Source organism: Perna viridis, chromosome 4 (assembly GCF_037379345.1).
Source record: "Perna viridis isolate PV_CMFRI_1.1 ecotype Kerala chromosome 4, ASM3737934v1, whole genome shotgun sequence".
NCBI classification, from domain to species: Eukaryota; Metazoa; Mollusca; class Bivalvia; order Mytilida; family Mytilidae; genus Perna; species Perna viridis.
The window spans coordinates 38,930,459-38,946,830 of record NC_142448.1 but is presented as its reverse complement, the minus strand read 5'-3'; the positions used below and the strand labels follow the sequence as shown (position 1 = coordinate 38,946,830).

The following is a 16,372-nucleotide window of genomic DNA, read 5'->3' as shown; positions in this document are numbered from 1 at the left end:
GGTTTGACACGATGCATTTTGCAGCAGAACTTTTCCAAAACGACAGACATCGATGAGCATGTTAGTTAAAAAAGAAACATTTTTGTTTGTCTGTTTTGTTTTTTTTTCTTTGTTTTTTTTTTTGTTTTTGTTTTGTTTTGTTTTTTTTTTTTGTTAACATGGGCTGCTGTTGACTTTTTTTGGCCATCCCTTTCTTTGAAAAAAAGCTATGAATAAATTATTCGATTTGTATTTAATCATCGAAGCTGCGAATACTTTCCGGAACTGGTTACATTTGGTTCTCAATCGCATTTACAAAGTATACGCAAATGAATGCTATTTTTAAGCTCCCGAATATACATGCACAATCCGGATATTGATGATTTCTCTTGCCATAAGTAGAGTGAACTCAGCTGATATAGTTGATATTACATACCATGGGAGCGTATTAAGATACAATTAAAAAAAATACTTAAAATAAATTTGTATGATTCTTGTAGGATAATGTACCAATGGGACGAGTTGTCAAGGCATCTGAATTCCGAATGAAGTATATTGCTCTCGGAAACTATCCTTTTCACGCTAAAACAGAAGGAAGTGCAGATGAAGAGAAAATACTTCAGATGTTTTCTTGTTTTCTTCTTTATCCTGTTCTTGTCAATATTTTTAGCACTTATTTTCAGTGATGTAAGTGTAAATGCATTCTTGAAAAACGATTGGTGATTCTCCCTAGTTCTGCGTACGTGACAAATATTCCAATTTTTTCAGTCCTCTCAGATTCTAGCAATCAGGGTAAAACTAATCCCTTTCGGGATTCGGCACTGGAGATATTTTTTGTTTTGAAAAAATATCTCCAGTGCTGAATCCCAAAAAGGATTAGGGGTATAACTAGTCAAGATAATAATGATGTTCCAGTTTGGGAAACCACCGATCGTCAACTCACCAAATACGAGGTGTGTAATTTGGCAAGTTCTCATTAGCTTTTACTCGTCAATTTGGCAACCATCATTTGATTGGCGAGTTTGAAAAAGGTTAACCATCCAACAGGTTATCTAGTAAAGCATCCCTTAATGTCATACATTAAAAATACATGTGTATGTTCCTTACATTTTAAGAAGTATGTCAATTGAATTTTGGTATGATATGCACAATTTTATTGACTTGTAATGCATTGTCAATGAGCATTGTCATTGCCATTTTAATTTCCGGTAAACAGGATGTGCCAAAACATACAGGAGAGTCCCGATCTCGTATCAGTATTCAAACAAAATTATCTTTAATTTAAGATATGTTACCTTGCAAATTAGTTGTTTATTGTCAAAATAAAAATGAATAAGAAGCAAATGATAAACATTTTCTTGTTTCATGCTGATGATTCTGTTGAAATATAATTTTATTTTTAAAATATGAGTTCAGAAATGGAGTACTTATTTTGTTACTCTAAAGTGCATGTACATGAAAAACTTTAGTGGGAGGGAATATTCGAAAATGGAAAAGCTTTTGATTAAATTTAAAAACAAATGGAAAGGTGGTTGAAGAAAGAAAAAGAAAGGCAGAAAATAGTCAAATCCAAGAGAAGAAAGATGATAGTTCAGAAAAAAAAACGAAAAATGTGAAGATCATAGAAATTTTTGGAATAAATGGAAAAAAATTGGCAAGTTGAATTTCTATATGGCTAGCAAGATCAATATTCCACTAGCCAGAATGGCAAGTTGGGAAAAAATGGTTTTCCACACTGAGTTCGCTGAGACATATTTTATAATGTGACATTTATGTAAAAAAGGCAACCAAGCAAAAAAATAGCCCCTAAGACGGCATAATTATTGGGACTAGGGTAAAACCAGGCCCCCAGTATTCTTCAGGCAAAACTTCAGTCTTGCCTCAGTAAATGTCATTATTATATTGACTATAATATAGTACTCTGGCAAATATTCTCTAAAAGTTCATGCTCCATATAATATGAATAATCGTACTGTCTTTGAAGCTAATTTTTAGTTTGCTAGGTTGTAGCAGCAAGGCATAAACATCAGTTTAAAAAATGAACCCAAAAAAGGTCATGATCACTGATCTCAGGGATCCAGTGCCTAATCCCTTAAGAGATCAAGCTTGCCTTGATAAAGAATGGTAATCCTTTATATATTCATATAGATATAAATACAAATGGTTTATTGTCAATCAATAATTAGCAGAACAATAAATAGAATTTGATACAATTGTTAATTTATTTCTAGAAAAGCAGGGAATGCTTACCCTACCCGTGCACCTGGTCCATGCTTCCAGTTTTTAGTGGAGTCCGAGTTGCTCATTTGCTTTTGTTACTTTGTATGTATAATTTTAGCTACTCTATGTTCTTTGTTGTGTATGTCTGTTTTCCATGTCTTGTCTTTGTCCCTGGATTACATTCTTTTGATTACCATTATAACCTTGGTTCCCTTGATTGCTCTTATTGAAAATGATTGTTTTAGATACTAACACAAATAATAATAGACAGAAATTGTCACATTTGTTTTCAATTTGAATCATTTATATTTCAAAACTGATTATTAAAAAATCGTAATCCTATTAAACAATTATCATGAAAAATGCTGGTCATTTAGCTTCACAGTATAAAGTAATTATAAGGAAACTACAAATTTGCATAGAAAGCAATGAGGAAATAAAAACTTTGACTCATTCATTAGAAAAATAATATTGGAAAGAGTGAGTAACCAAATTATTAGAACAGGTGCCAAAGAACACTTTGATTTGATGAGTGTGTGGAACTTTATCTGCACACAATTGAAATTTGAAAGTGTTTTTGACACAATTGATTATTTTTTTTTCTTGGTTATTCATGATAACCAATTCATTATCCTATGTTAAAGATTTTCTTCATGATTTATTGCTTTTTTCAACAAAAAAAGTTTTTATTTGACATTTTGGCAGGAGAAAAATCTTAGGAGTGAAATAACCAAATTTATTTTACAGTGTGGATTATCAAATTTTTTACACAGGGAACAATTTATAAATCAATGCTATCTATATGATAATGTATATATGTTACTATTGTCGAGCTCTGTAACTTGAAAAAGGATAGTCATAAGTCAGAGAAGCATGATCAAAAGATAAGGCATTTTATAAATGTAAAAAGTTTTATTAGAATTTTTCCAAACAAAGATGGATGAACTTTTGATCTGGAGTTATTTTTATGATAGACAAATAAGATGATATTCTGGTTCCAGAGTCATTGTTTTCTACTACTTTAGCCAATAGCCACACACAAGGTGACCAGTCTGGTTATAGTCAGTTTAGTCATGTTAGTTCCCCATATTTTGGTGAAATCCAAAAGATTTATTTTTGAAATTTACACCCTGTCAGACTTAAATATGTAAATCAACTAAATGATTCAAAGGTCAAAGGTTAAGATTTGTATGGATTACTGTAACCAGGACTTTGACCTTTTATATTTGATTGAGTCTAAACAGTACTTGTTTATGTCTGTCTAAAATAATCAAATGTTCAGCACTGAATGTTCCATTCAAAGTGATGTTTTTTTTATAGATTTAAGTGCTATTCTCTCTAAGAATCAGGCAGTGGGTGATTCATCGTGGAAAAATACACAAATCTTTCCATGAAATCTTATTCAAAATGTAATCCAAAATGCAGAATTAACATTCATTTCTTGTTTAAGTGTCAGTATGTATGAAAAGCATATCAATTTCATTGTCAAAGGGGGATAATTCACTTTTCCTTATAATTCTATTGTAACTGAACTCGTTTTTCTGTATCTTCAGACAATTCTAAGACAAACAAACTGTCAATTGGTCTTTTGAAAAAAAACATTATGTGCCCACAGTGTCATATTTTTGTGTTTATGAGCATGATTGGCAATTTTTTGTGTTTATGAGTATGATTGGTGATTTTTTTGTGTTTATGAGCATAATTTGTGATTTTTTGTGTTTATGAGTATGATTGGTGATTTTTTTGTGTTTATGAGCATGATTTGTGATTTTTTGTGCTTATGAGCATAATTTGTGATTTTTTGTGTTTATGAGTATGATTGGTGATTTTTTTTGTGTTTATGAGCATACTTTGTGATTTTTTGTGTTTATGAGTATGATTGGTGATTTTTTGTGTTTATGAGTATGATTAGTGATTTTTTTTGTATTTATAAGCATGATTTGTGATTTTTTTGTGTTTATAAGTATGATTGGTGATTTTGTGTTTATGAGCATGATAGATGATTTTTTGTGTTTATGAGTATGATTGTTGATTTTTCAATTTTGCCTGATTCTTACAGATACCAGCACTTGATATGAACTCAGTGTTCTAGGATTCCTATTTCCCATTAGCCGGGGCAAGTGAAATTTGGGTTAGGGAAAGTTAGGTACTTAGTTACACTTTCCTGTGGTAAGTTGAAAACTTCATATGCTGTAAGGATTTTTGTTAGGAAAGCAGTCATTGACTGTTGGAAAGTTGATTTTATATGGATTTTTCCCAAGGAAACCTCAATTTCTGAAAAATCCTAGAACACTGTGAACTGAGGATTTTTATATTTGAATTTTCTTTTTTACAGAAATTAGAGGATATCCAGGATGACATTATACTTAACCATGTTTTGAATGATGCTGATTCATGTGAGGTTCCATATTTACACGTATTTTCAACTGTTAAAAGTTATTTTGTAGCAATGGTGTTAAGATTTGTCATTTCAAATGGATCTCTCATAATTATTACAGAAGGATGTATCTTTTGTGTTGTTCTGAAGAGCAATGGGTAGCTTACATGTCTCAGCTGTACCTCCTGCTATTTTTGATTACATGTAGCTGTATAATTTGAAAATAAGAAATTATGATACAGGCCTTTCATTATTTTTACCCTTCTAAGCTATTGAAAGGTACCTCCAGAATTCAAAATTTCATATTGTGTTTATTAAAGAAAATGAGGAAAAGTACCTCCTACAAAAACCCAAAGTACCTGTATTGCAAAAAATAGTGAAACCCCTGATAGCATCAAACTACTAATATATAATAGTAGATGAAGTCTTAGATATGGTAATGATATTTGAAATTGCGTTCTTGAAAATTGGAAAAAATATCTTGGTGAATGACAATAATAAAAATGGTAACCAAAGGATACAAGATTCCAGCAGAAATTAATAGAATACATTCCAAGGATAAAGACCAAACAGGGAAAACAGACACACAACAATGAAACAAAAATAAATGAGCAACCTTGTCTCCACTAAAAACTAGTGAGCATGGACCAGGTGCACTGGTAGGGTAGGTTTCATCTGCTTTTCTAGGAGCACCCACCGAGTTGCTCATAAAATTTCACTTCCATGGTAGATGAAAGAGGAAAGGAAAACTATGATTATAGAACACCATAACAATCCACAAGTTCATGATGACTGAACTTCAAAGTGATTTTGTTTTTGAAATCATTAATTAAATGAATTTGACCTCTATCAGTGTAAGGAAAAAGAGCAATAACATGTACACATATCAAATAATTAATTTACCCTATTTCAGGGGAAACAGAGAATCAAGCGACGTTCAAAATTCCAAATCGTGCAGTGACAGAACCAATTATCCTGTGGTGGACCCCTTTTACTGGAAATTGGGGCTCTTATATAACCTGTGGAGATGTTCAATGCTTCTTTACAATAAACAGAGGTTATAGGGACCATGAAAAAACAGCGGTAAGAAAAGAATCATGGTAACCATGGAAACATGAGTTTAAGTCAGAGTTAAAGTACTTGATTTGATTATATATATTTTTGAAATGCCTACAGGAACCAGTATATGACTGGATTATACATATAATGAGAATGGATATAATAAATATGTGATAGAGACAACAACCCTACAGGGATGAAAAATGTTGCTCAAAATATTTACTATTTTGGATTTAGTTTATACGCTGGTGCATTTCGTTTCGTTTCACCATTTCTGTTGTTTTTTCCATACATGTATGTTAGGTTTGTAGTGAATCTCAACTGATTTTTTTCACTTGTTATTCAAGTATGAAAGGTGAACTTAATTTGTTTTGAAATGATTGTATTACTTACGTTTTTTAAGTCTCTGAAGAAATAACCTCAACCCTGTCGTGCACACTAAATAACTTATGCAGATAGTTATTTTCAAGTGTGCACCACATGCATTGAGGAAATTTCAAATAGACAGAAAAAAATGGTGAACATTCCTCGTGATTTAATTTTTAATTCAAACTTTAACAAGTTAATCATCAGACAGTGTTATATGATCATATGATAACATTACCTGTTTATGAGAAGATAAATGTCAACCAATCAGAAGAGATGTTTCATCCATAATTAGGTTAGTTAAAAATGGACAATATATGGCACCAGATATTTGGAATTTTAACCATCTGGTTTCAGCTGTTGAAAGTTAAAAGTTAGGAAAACCTTAATGATACATGTAGGTCAAATAATATTTATCAATATTTATATGCAATACAATAGTAGATAAACAATATTTGGTAATTAATGTTTAAATTTTTCAAAATGTGGGGTAGTTACCGTTATCTTCCGTTTGCAAATTGCCACTGAGCAAGGTCTAAATTTTCACCTTCTTCGCAGTCAAATAGTTTAAAGCATTTAAATTTATTATTTTCACACTTTTTTGGTATCATAATGTGGAAGTCATTAGAAGATAAAAAAATTGATTATTTGAAAAACTTAAGAGCTTTATGTGAGAAAGATAGAGTAAGGACCAGCTTAACTCAACTTTGAAAAGAATATGAGATGATTTTTAACTTTGTACATTGATTCAGGTAATGTAATACAGTAAAACCTGACAACTGAACCCTGAAAAATCTGATGACCAGTCTGAAGTAGTTACTTTTTTAAGTCCCTTTTTTATCAATTTTGAACCTTGGTAAACCAAACACCTGTCTAAACGAAACACCTGTCTAAATTGAATATTTTTTTAGGTCCAGTATTATTTTGGTTTAGACAGGTTTCACTGTATTGATTTTTCCTCTATTTATTGTAGGCGTTCATGTTCTATGGAACAGACTTTAAGGGACACGACTTACCTGTTCCTCGAAAACCACATCATTACTGGGGTCTCCTGCATGAAGAATCACCAAAGAATAACTACCTGTTTTCATTTCCTGAAACTATGGAACTTTTCAATTTCACATCAACATTCCGCAGAGAATCATCATATCCCATTCCAACCCAATATATAGACAGTATAGAATGGTTAGAGAGCAAAAAGTATTTTGTTCCAACTAAAGAGAAAAATGAATACCTGTCAGAGTTATCTCCCATTGTTTACACCCAGAGTGATTGTGAATGTCCTTCAGGAAGAGATCAGTTTGCAGAAATGTTGATGGAAGAGATCAATATTGATTCTTATGGAACTTGTTTACACAACAAGGATTTACCAGAAAAGTTAGTACATACACGGTCAAAATAACTCTGCAATTTTCTTACTTTATTTTACGTAAAATGTGTCCATTCAATTTATGAGAGACTTCTTCTGAAATTCATGTGAAGTGAATTTCACACTAAGTACAGTTCATACATTATTCCCTGTTCCTTGTGTAAGCTGTGATTATGTATATTGTAAAAGTTGTAAAAATGTTAAATAAGTTTTAGATTATTCACACCCAAACCAAAATTTCTAGAAATACCTTATGAACAAAAATGTTAATTTTGGGTGATTTTTAAAAAATAATTTATCTTTTTTCCTTTTACATATCAATGACCAGAAGCATTACTTTTTCAGCTTGAGAGATCCAATAAAAGGAATGGACCATGATGAATTTTATAAACTGAATGCCAAATATAAATTCTCCCTGGCATTTGAGAATGGGCTATGCCCAGATTACATGACAGAGAAGTTATGGAGACCACTGTATTTAGGATCTGTTCCAATCATACTGGGGTCACCGAAGGTCAAAGTAAGTGATGCCATCGCTTAAAATTTGAATGGAATGTTTAAAAGTTTAAAAAAAATGTAATATCTTAGAGATACATTAGACCACAGCTTTTCTCTGACTTTTACTTTTTAAAACAAATGAAAAAGTTGTTTTCATAAGTACAGACAAACCTTCTCACTAAAGAGAAAAGCATATTTCTATTTTCAGCCTTATGAGATTTCCTTTTCTCACCCAAGGGTTAGATAAAAAATGCAACATTTGTGACATTAAAATAAACTACTTTATGACGTCCTTTGAATACAAAGAAATTTTGGCAAGCAAAGAATTCTAAATTGGCGTACTAATCACAAAATTATTTTTAAAAGTAAAAAAGAATCAAACCGCTTGAAAATGCAAGACTAGGAATTCTCAGGCACCCTTGGTTAAGATTTCAATGTTCTAGAAGTCGACAGAGCCATGTCAGAAGCCTCAAAACCTTACCCTTGGGTGTCTTGAGTTTTATTGTCTTGCATTCTCAGCCATGTTTGATTCTTAATGTCTCAGAAACCACCTCTAAACAGCAAAAACCTCTCTCAAAAGACTGATTAAAATATCCCTTAAGATAGGTTATTGATGTTTAGAGGTGGTGATTGTAGAATATATTGTATTTTCAAGATTTTGACAAAATGAATACTAAATTTAAGATAAAAGTGCAAGCGATTTGTTCTAAGTTTTACAATGTTATATGTTTTTTACAGGATTTCTTGCCATCTAACCATTCAGCAATAGTTGTAGATGATTTTAAATCAATCAAGGAGCTGGCAGAGTACATTAAATTTCTGAATAGCAATGATGAAGAATACAACAAATACTTGGATTGGAAGAAAACAGGTGTCAGAAACACTTATTTAAAGAACCATATGGCAGAGAGAGAGTGGGGTATGCAGAATGAGTGGAGTAGGTCGCAAATCAATTTCATTGATGGATTTCAGTGCCTTGTTTGTAAGAAAATTCATGAAAATATTAAACGTGAACGTGAGGGGAAATCTCCTATATCGTTTCTGGCCAACGTTAACCACTATGGCTGTCCTGGTCCAGTTAGTTTTGATAAAAATGGTAAGGTACAGGATGGTGGGAGTAATATGTGGGACTATGAATATAAAAGGTCAAAATTTTTAGCCAAGGCTGTTAAGAAACTTGTAGATTCAAGAGTTAAATATAGCAAGCAAGATATTATTCAAATGTTCAAAGATGTAAAAGATGAGCTGAGATGATGCAAGTTATAGTTTAGTGTAAAGTTAAGTTAAAAAAAAATTGTTTTTTCAAGAAAAGATTTTCATTCTGTATTTGAAGTATGATGATTCACGTGTAGGCTAAATAGTAGTAATTTTTTTATACATTAAAAAAAATAATTCAATTTTGATAATTTGAACTTTTTTACTTTTTTTTATTCATTCCATACTTTTTGGCTGTGAATTTTAAAACTTATCTACACTGAACCTTTGATAATCTAAAAACGTGTCTAAATCAGACAATAAAATACCTTTATATCAAGTTAAATGTATTTAAAACCTGTCTAAACCTAACATCTTTGTAAAGCAAACACCTGTCTAAACAAAAACACCTGTCTAAATTGAACCCATCTTAAGGTTCAAAAGAGGTTTGGTTTAGATAGTTTTCATTGTAACAGTTTTTTTTAATTTTCTATTTTAAAAATAAAATGTAAATAGTGTAAAATACCTAATGGACAAAATTGATAACAGAAAAATGTAACATCATCAGTATCTTATTCTTGTCATTAGAAACAATTTGATTTGTATTTTAAGGACTATTATCTACATATTTGTTTTAAAAAGGCGGCCTATATTTTGTGTGAAATTGCAACTGTTTTGGAGCAAAATTATGTTGTGGTGTGTGTAAAATTGGGTAAAACATACATTTATGATGTTTGTCATATATTTATCAAAGTTTTACCACAATTGTGGTCTAAAGACCTACAAAGCATATCAGAATTTATAAGAAACAACAAGGAAGTGAAAATTATCAAGTTGAAAGTTATTATTCAGTAAGGATTCATTACCATTAAGTCTGCTTTTGAAAAAATGGAAATTTGGTAAATTGTGAAACAAAATTCCTGTGTGAGTTTTGTTGTTTCTGTTTCTGTGGGTTATTTTTAATGGTGATGGGATATACGTAAGGGGGAGTTACTGTGTAAGTGAAAACAATATTATAGATTTTTGTCTTGTATAATTTTTCAATTTACATGTGAATATTTTACTAGTCAATGGCTTATTACCGGTACATGTTTCTTGAGTATACCCAGCTTTTAAGGAGGAGGTATACTAGCTCCCACTCGACAAGTGAGTAGTATGATGTTGGAATCACCTTGTCTGACTGTCCTTCATTCCATCCATACAAATTTCATTGCAATTTTTTGGACTTCCAAATGATTGATTGATTTCAAATATGGTATGTGGCTTTATATAGTTTGGGCATATGTTGCTAGCAATTTTGGTTGTTGTCTAAAATCAACTCCTGTGCGAGTGGGAGTTCGCCTAGCACAACAATGCATGGAACTTTTTGTTTTATCTGTTATGTCTTTTACTTCTGAAAATATTGGAGAGTGATTTGTTTTTTCTAAATTCTGAATTCACTTTCTGAAATTTTCAAATGATTTTTTTCCATGCCACAATATATCCAAATTTTTTAAAGCTACCTCTAAAATATGAAAATCAAAATTCAATCACAAAGCATACATGTATCTTCCTTGTGTATGTGATCATTCTGCTATTTGAAATTTGGGAATTGATCCTGGTCAAAAACCAAGGGAAGACTTTCTTTTCACAAGTAATGATGACTGACATACTAACTGGATCAAAACAATATCACAGATATAGGAACTTTTGCTCCAGTTTGATTTTTCACAATTTTTCCAGGTCTGAATAATGTGAAATAAAAACTTAGTGAAGATTTTCATGAAATAAGATTTAAGTAGTAGATTTTGAAAATATTAGACAGGAGGTGATTCATGCATATCAAAAACCCACAGAAATCACTTTTATTTCTAATTCAGAAACATTAACAGACAACATAACCAGTCTGAGTTTGTCATTTCGTTGTTGGACTTGGTGATGGTGAACAAATTTTTATTGATTGCACATGGAAATAACACTTTGTACATTCTCTTTGATTTGGTTGATTTTGGTATGAGATTGTTTTTAGATCATTTGTAAAAGTGTGAAATGTATACAGTATTTTCCGAGGTTGCCATATGACCATAAAAACTGCATTTGAAATCCTAGTCAATTATTTGTTGATTTGTCAGTCCTGAAATCCTAACTTACATGTACATGTAATTTTTATTTTACATATTTACTTTTTACATTTTTATTTTACATTTTTACTTATAAATTTTGTTATTATACTTTCCCTATGTGTAAAATAAGATGTGTTTTAACAAGAATGCCAAAAATAAGTGTGTAGTGGAGGTGATAAAACAAGTACAAATTGTGAATTTATTGAACATTATTGTAAAATTCATTGCACATTATTGTTAATTTCAATTTTGAAAAATTCTACATTTTGACATTTTAACTTCTTAAAATCTCAGGATTGTTATTGAAAGTCCCAGAAGTTTTCCAAGATGTCAACTGAAAATAAAATCACATTTTCATATGAAACTACAGAATGATTGCTATCAGAAAAAATGTGTGTGGTGAAATGCAGTAAATGCAGTGGTAAAAAACCTAATTTCAAAACAGAAAGAAACTCAATGGTCATCATAAGGTCTTCAACACATCTATTAGGAGGTAGACCTAGTGTAAGGGACATAACTTTTGAAATCAGTGATATGTTTGTTTCATCTTCAATTTCACCAAAGCTTTTCAAGCTTTTCTTTGAAACAGAATGAAATCACTCCAAGATACTTGGATGCTTACATGAGATTGATGTAAAATGGTAAATACAAATGTTCTAATGATTTGTAAGAGTTGTGTCCCTTACCATAGGTCTACCTCCTTAAGCAACCTCTGAAAGACCCTGATAACAAGAGTAATAAGATTGTAGTAACAGAACAATGAAAGTTTATTGTTTTAGGCACATATTTTTTGTTCCTCAGGGCAAAGAGACTCAGGGACTTAGAATCGCTAGGTGTCTAGATACTCGTCAAGCACTTTCAGTGGACTTCAATAAAATTTATGCCAAAAGTTGTTATTGAAAAATCTGTTGGACAAGTTGGGATATGCAATGACAACTTCAGTATTTCAACCATGAATGTTCATTGTATCAAGACAACTTTTGGTAAAATATTTAGTTTATTGAAACATTCAGCCATTATTTCCTGTAAGAAAAACAGTCTGCAAACATCTCAGTTTCATAAATGGTAATTTTTATCATCATTTTGACATGTTATTGATAGCCAGTCAATATTTTTGTATGGGTTAAAATGCATATGGCATATTTTTTTCTTAAATATGACATTTAAAAAAAAAGATATGCCATAAAGACATTTTAGTGGGTAATTCTAAATTTTTACTTAATATCAGGGCTAGAAATTGGTAAAAGCTGATTTAACCCTTTCTTCATAGTTTATTTTGTAAGTGTTTTGCAAGCATACATTGCTCAAAGAATTTTAATGAAATTTTGATAAAAGATTACCACCTTGAATCTGACAAGTCGTCTGTGAATATTATTTTAATGGCATGTCTGCCTTATTAAACCATCTAAAATTATAAAAATATATCTTGCCACTGATTTATTACCCCCCAACTAGCTTTAATAGTTAAGTGTAAGTTTTTGTAAGAATCAGGCAAAATGGGGAAAATCAGAAACATGCATGTAAAAAACCCCACTGATCTAATAACATCATTTCACTCATGGATACTAATTCTATTTGAAAAGACCATTACTTGATCTCTGCCTCACATGATTTGCTCAGAATTTTTGAAATAGAATGTTTGAAAAATGAGGTTTTTGACAGAGTTATCTGCCCTTGAAATGTTTGTTTTCAGTGCATTTCAGTGAAATTATAAATCAGTTTACCAGCCATATGTAAAATCTTGTCTTTTTTAGCTCACTTGGCTGTAGGCCATGTTAGCTATTGCCATCACTTGGCGTCCATTGTCATCGTCATCATTAACAATTTCTTCAAACATCTTCTCCTCTGAAACTACGGAATGGATTTGGATGAAACTTAAGATGATTGTTCCGTAGAGTATCATGCACAAAATGAGGGTTTGGATTTTTGATCTGTTAAAAAGTAAGGCAGCCCTTATTAAAATAGAACATAGGGGGTCAGACTGCAGATTTTTGCATATATCTCCTAAACTGTTAGGTTTAACCAAATTCTGACAAGGTCAAAAGTATTCAGCATGATGAGATCTATCTGTGGTCAAATTTTGGTGAAAATCTGTTGACCCATGTTGGAGTTTTGCCCTTTTTGGACGTTTTTTTTTTGCTGTTTTTGGTGTTGTTACTTTCAAAAATCTTCTCCTCAGAAACTACCATACAGAATTCAATGAAAGTTGGTATTTTTGTTTTTTTCAGGTATTTCAACTTTCAATTTCTGAAATGATTCTTATTATAAGGCCTACAAAAGTCTTCAGGGATCATAATTGTCAGATGACTCCATGTAAGAGTGATTGTCCTTGAAAGGCAAAAAATTACGTTTTTAGCAGTTTTCAGCTAATATCTTGAAAAATATAGTTGATAGAATGAAACTTTCATATAATGAAATAATCCTTATGATAAATCCTACCATAGTCTTCATGGAGTCAAAATTGTTGGGACAACTCCTTGTTAGAGTTGTTGCCCCAGAAAGTCAAAATTTTAACCAGGTGAGCAATTCAGGCTCCTGGGAGCCTCTTGTTCTTTGATTCTGATGGTGCAAATTGTCAAATTAAACTTTCAAAGTGGTGTGTTTATCACACCATCTTTCACCTACTGCCTGATTCTTACAGAGACTGACACTAAATGGTTAGTATCAGGATGACAATGCACACTGCTAATGTGGCAGTTTTGCAGTAAATAATTTCATTTTTGTCAGTTTGTGGTTTCCCATTAAAAAAAAATAGCACAATTAAATAAAGAGTGCGCGAATGGTCATATCTTTGAAAAATCTTTTAAAACATTAATTTTAACACGAATAACCGGTGATTATTTATTTCATGCAGTTTGTTTATCCAACGACTGTTTTAAAGTGATCTATATTTTACACCTGTTAATGACATATCCCTGGCCACATTGATATGTCATGACCAGTCTAAAAATCAGGCAGGGTGTGACTCATCATATCCCGAGATAATCAATGAAACTTTGTTAGGTTCTAAAAATGACTCTTCCTGTGTTTATTCCCATGGATTGGCTACATATTGTGAAATAATTTTTGACTGGTTATAGTTTAAAAAATTTTTTTGGAAAGTTTCCTTTATTTTTCCATAGTAGAACATAACCAAACTTACGGTGTTAATATATCTCCAGCGACCATCTTTCATTTGTGCTCTTTTTGTCGAATACTGTTTCTTTGAAGCTTACTGAAGGATATCCAATCAAAGTATTTCATAATTAGCTTCTGCCTGGTTTTAAGACAGAGCTGTACTTAATACATGTCTTGTATTTTATTTTACTTGTGTTTATGTGATTTTTAAAAATGAAATTCAACGAAGTTGATTTAAACAATTTTAAATAATGTATTTAATATTTTATTTTTCTTCGTTTATGTAATGTGTTTGCTGAAATTGTTGTAACCTAATATTTTTACAATGTCACAGCTGGGTTTCTTTATGAATTTTTTTCGAAGTCAGTTTGAATTGGACTTCGTAATTATTTTGGGCTTAGATTTTAGAAAACTTTACCCATCTTTTGTTGATTTCTTTTAACTGTGATATGAGGACATGTTTTTGATTTGGTAACAAAATATAGAGATTGAATAAGTGAAATATTATTTCTTCAGCCCTTGTTGGTTCAGCCATTTTCAATAACTTTTTTTGTACCATTGCAAAGTTTAGGAGTTATATAGGAGTTTGCCAGTCTGTCTGAATGTCCATCCTTCAGTCCACAATTCTTGTAAGTGCAACTCCTCCTAAACTGATAAAATTTTGTAGGAAGGTTGGTTATCATATGTAGATATGCATGAAGAAATATAATTGCCGTCAGAGGACTCAAAAGGGAAATAATCTAAGTTAAGCGCTTTACATTTTAAAACCTCGTAAGGGCAATTCCTCCTTAACCGCTCAAGAGATTTTGATGAAATTTTAAAGGAAGATATGTAGATGTGTATGTAGGATTATATTTACTGTTGGAGGACTCTGAGGGTAGTATGCTCACCTCAAGTGCAGCACGTGTCACATTAGATTTTAAAATTATTGGTTACTGCTTTTCTGCCAAGTGCTTGGTGTATAGGAGATCAAGTTTGAACTGGTTTGCTTGGAGTTAAATTAATGGCATGACTAGTTTTCCTGCAGTCTGTTGTTACTGTGAGCTAGCACAGTAAGTTCAGGCTAAGTATTTCAGACAAGTACAAAGCAGGGTCTGTTTGAAAGGTCAAATGCTCTTGTTCTGAATGCATGAAATATACGCCATAGGACAATCATTCAATGGTTTTGTTCAATAATTAAAATTGGAAGGTAGGAAATTTTTAAATAAGTTTGTTATGTCCTCTGCATTGCAAATACAAGCTAATTGTCATAATTTATATTATTTTGTTCTTTACATGTTCTTTTAAATCTAAGAAATATTTACATGTATGATTTTATACCTGTATCTTTTCAAGTCTTAATCCATTAAAAAATTACTCTTCATCTTATCTGTTTTGATAGATCACCAGTCGACTATTCCTAAGCTATAGCTTTTTACCTACATTACCATCATTGAAAGTAGGTCTAAAAGCTGTATATATGTCATGCCAAAGAGTACCTACTTTGTGTAAAATATAACTTAAAAATTATTGAACAAGTATTATTCAAATGTTTCAGTGTTTTATGTACATATTGAAGATATGAACCTCCTATTTTAGACTGATTTGACAAGTGATGTTTTCAGGAGTATATGCTATCATAAGTACATACTTTAGGTAATTTGTATAGGGCACTATGTTTTTGATTTGCTTAGTGTTAATGCATATACTAAATACAGTGGTCGATCTAGAAAATCTCATCTATGGGTGGACCACATAAAACAATACTTGATAAATACATTTTAATGCATGCATTTACACACACAAATACACTATTTTCATAAATTTTGAAATTTGATAAAGGGGGACTGGGCCCCAGGCCCCCCATTTGATCCACCTATGAAGTTATGAAAACAAATTCATGTGCTGACAAATGCAAGTATTTTTTTCATATATGATGATTATTCCAGGCAAGAGTTGTAGTCAGTCTTATGATTAATGTGGCTTTTGATTATAATCTTTAAACAACCATACTACAGTACCTGATCCGATCCGTGCAACAAAAATTGTGATCAGTCATCAATCACTGATCAGTTTCCGGTCAGTCATCGATCCGTCAAACCAATCCATTAT

General features: G+C 31.5%; 1 protein-coding gene across 1 annotated transcript; it reads left to right on the top strand.

The window, feature by feature from the left end:
* The first annotated feature begins 507 nt into the window (after positions 1 to 507).
* LOC148620019 (GDP-fucose protein O-fucosyltransferase 3-like) lies at positions 508 to 15,644 on the top strand. The gene is made up of 6 exons (XM_088580525.1): positions 508 to 666; positions 4,535 to 4,595; positions 5,490 to 5,659; positions 6,975 to 7,378; positions 7,716 to 7,890; positions 8,607 to 15,644. The coding sequence occupies exons 1-6, from the start codon at positions 583 to 585 to the stop codon at positions 9,120 to 9,122; spliced, it is 1,410 nt and encodes a 469-aa protein (XP_088436651.1). The 5' UTR covers positions 508 to 582; the 3' UTR covers positions 9,123 to 15,644.
* Positions 15,645 to 16,372: the final 728 nt, after the last annotated feature.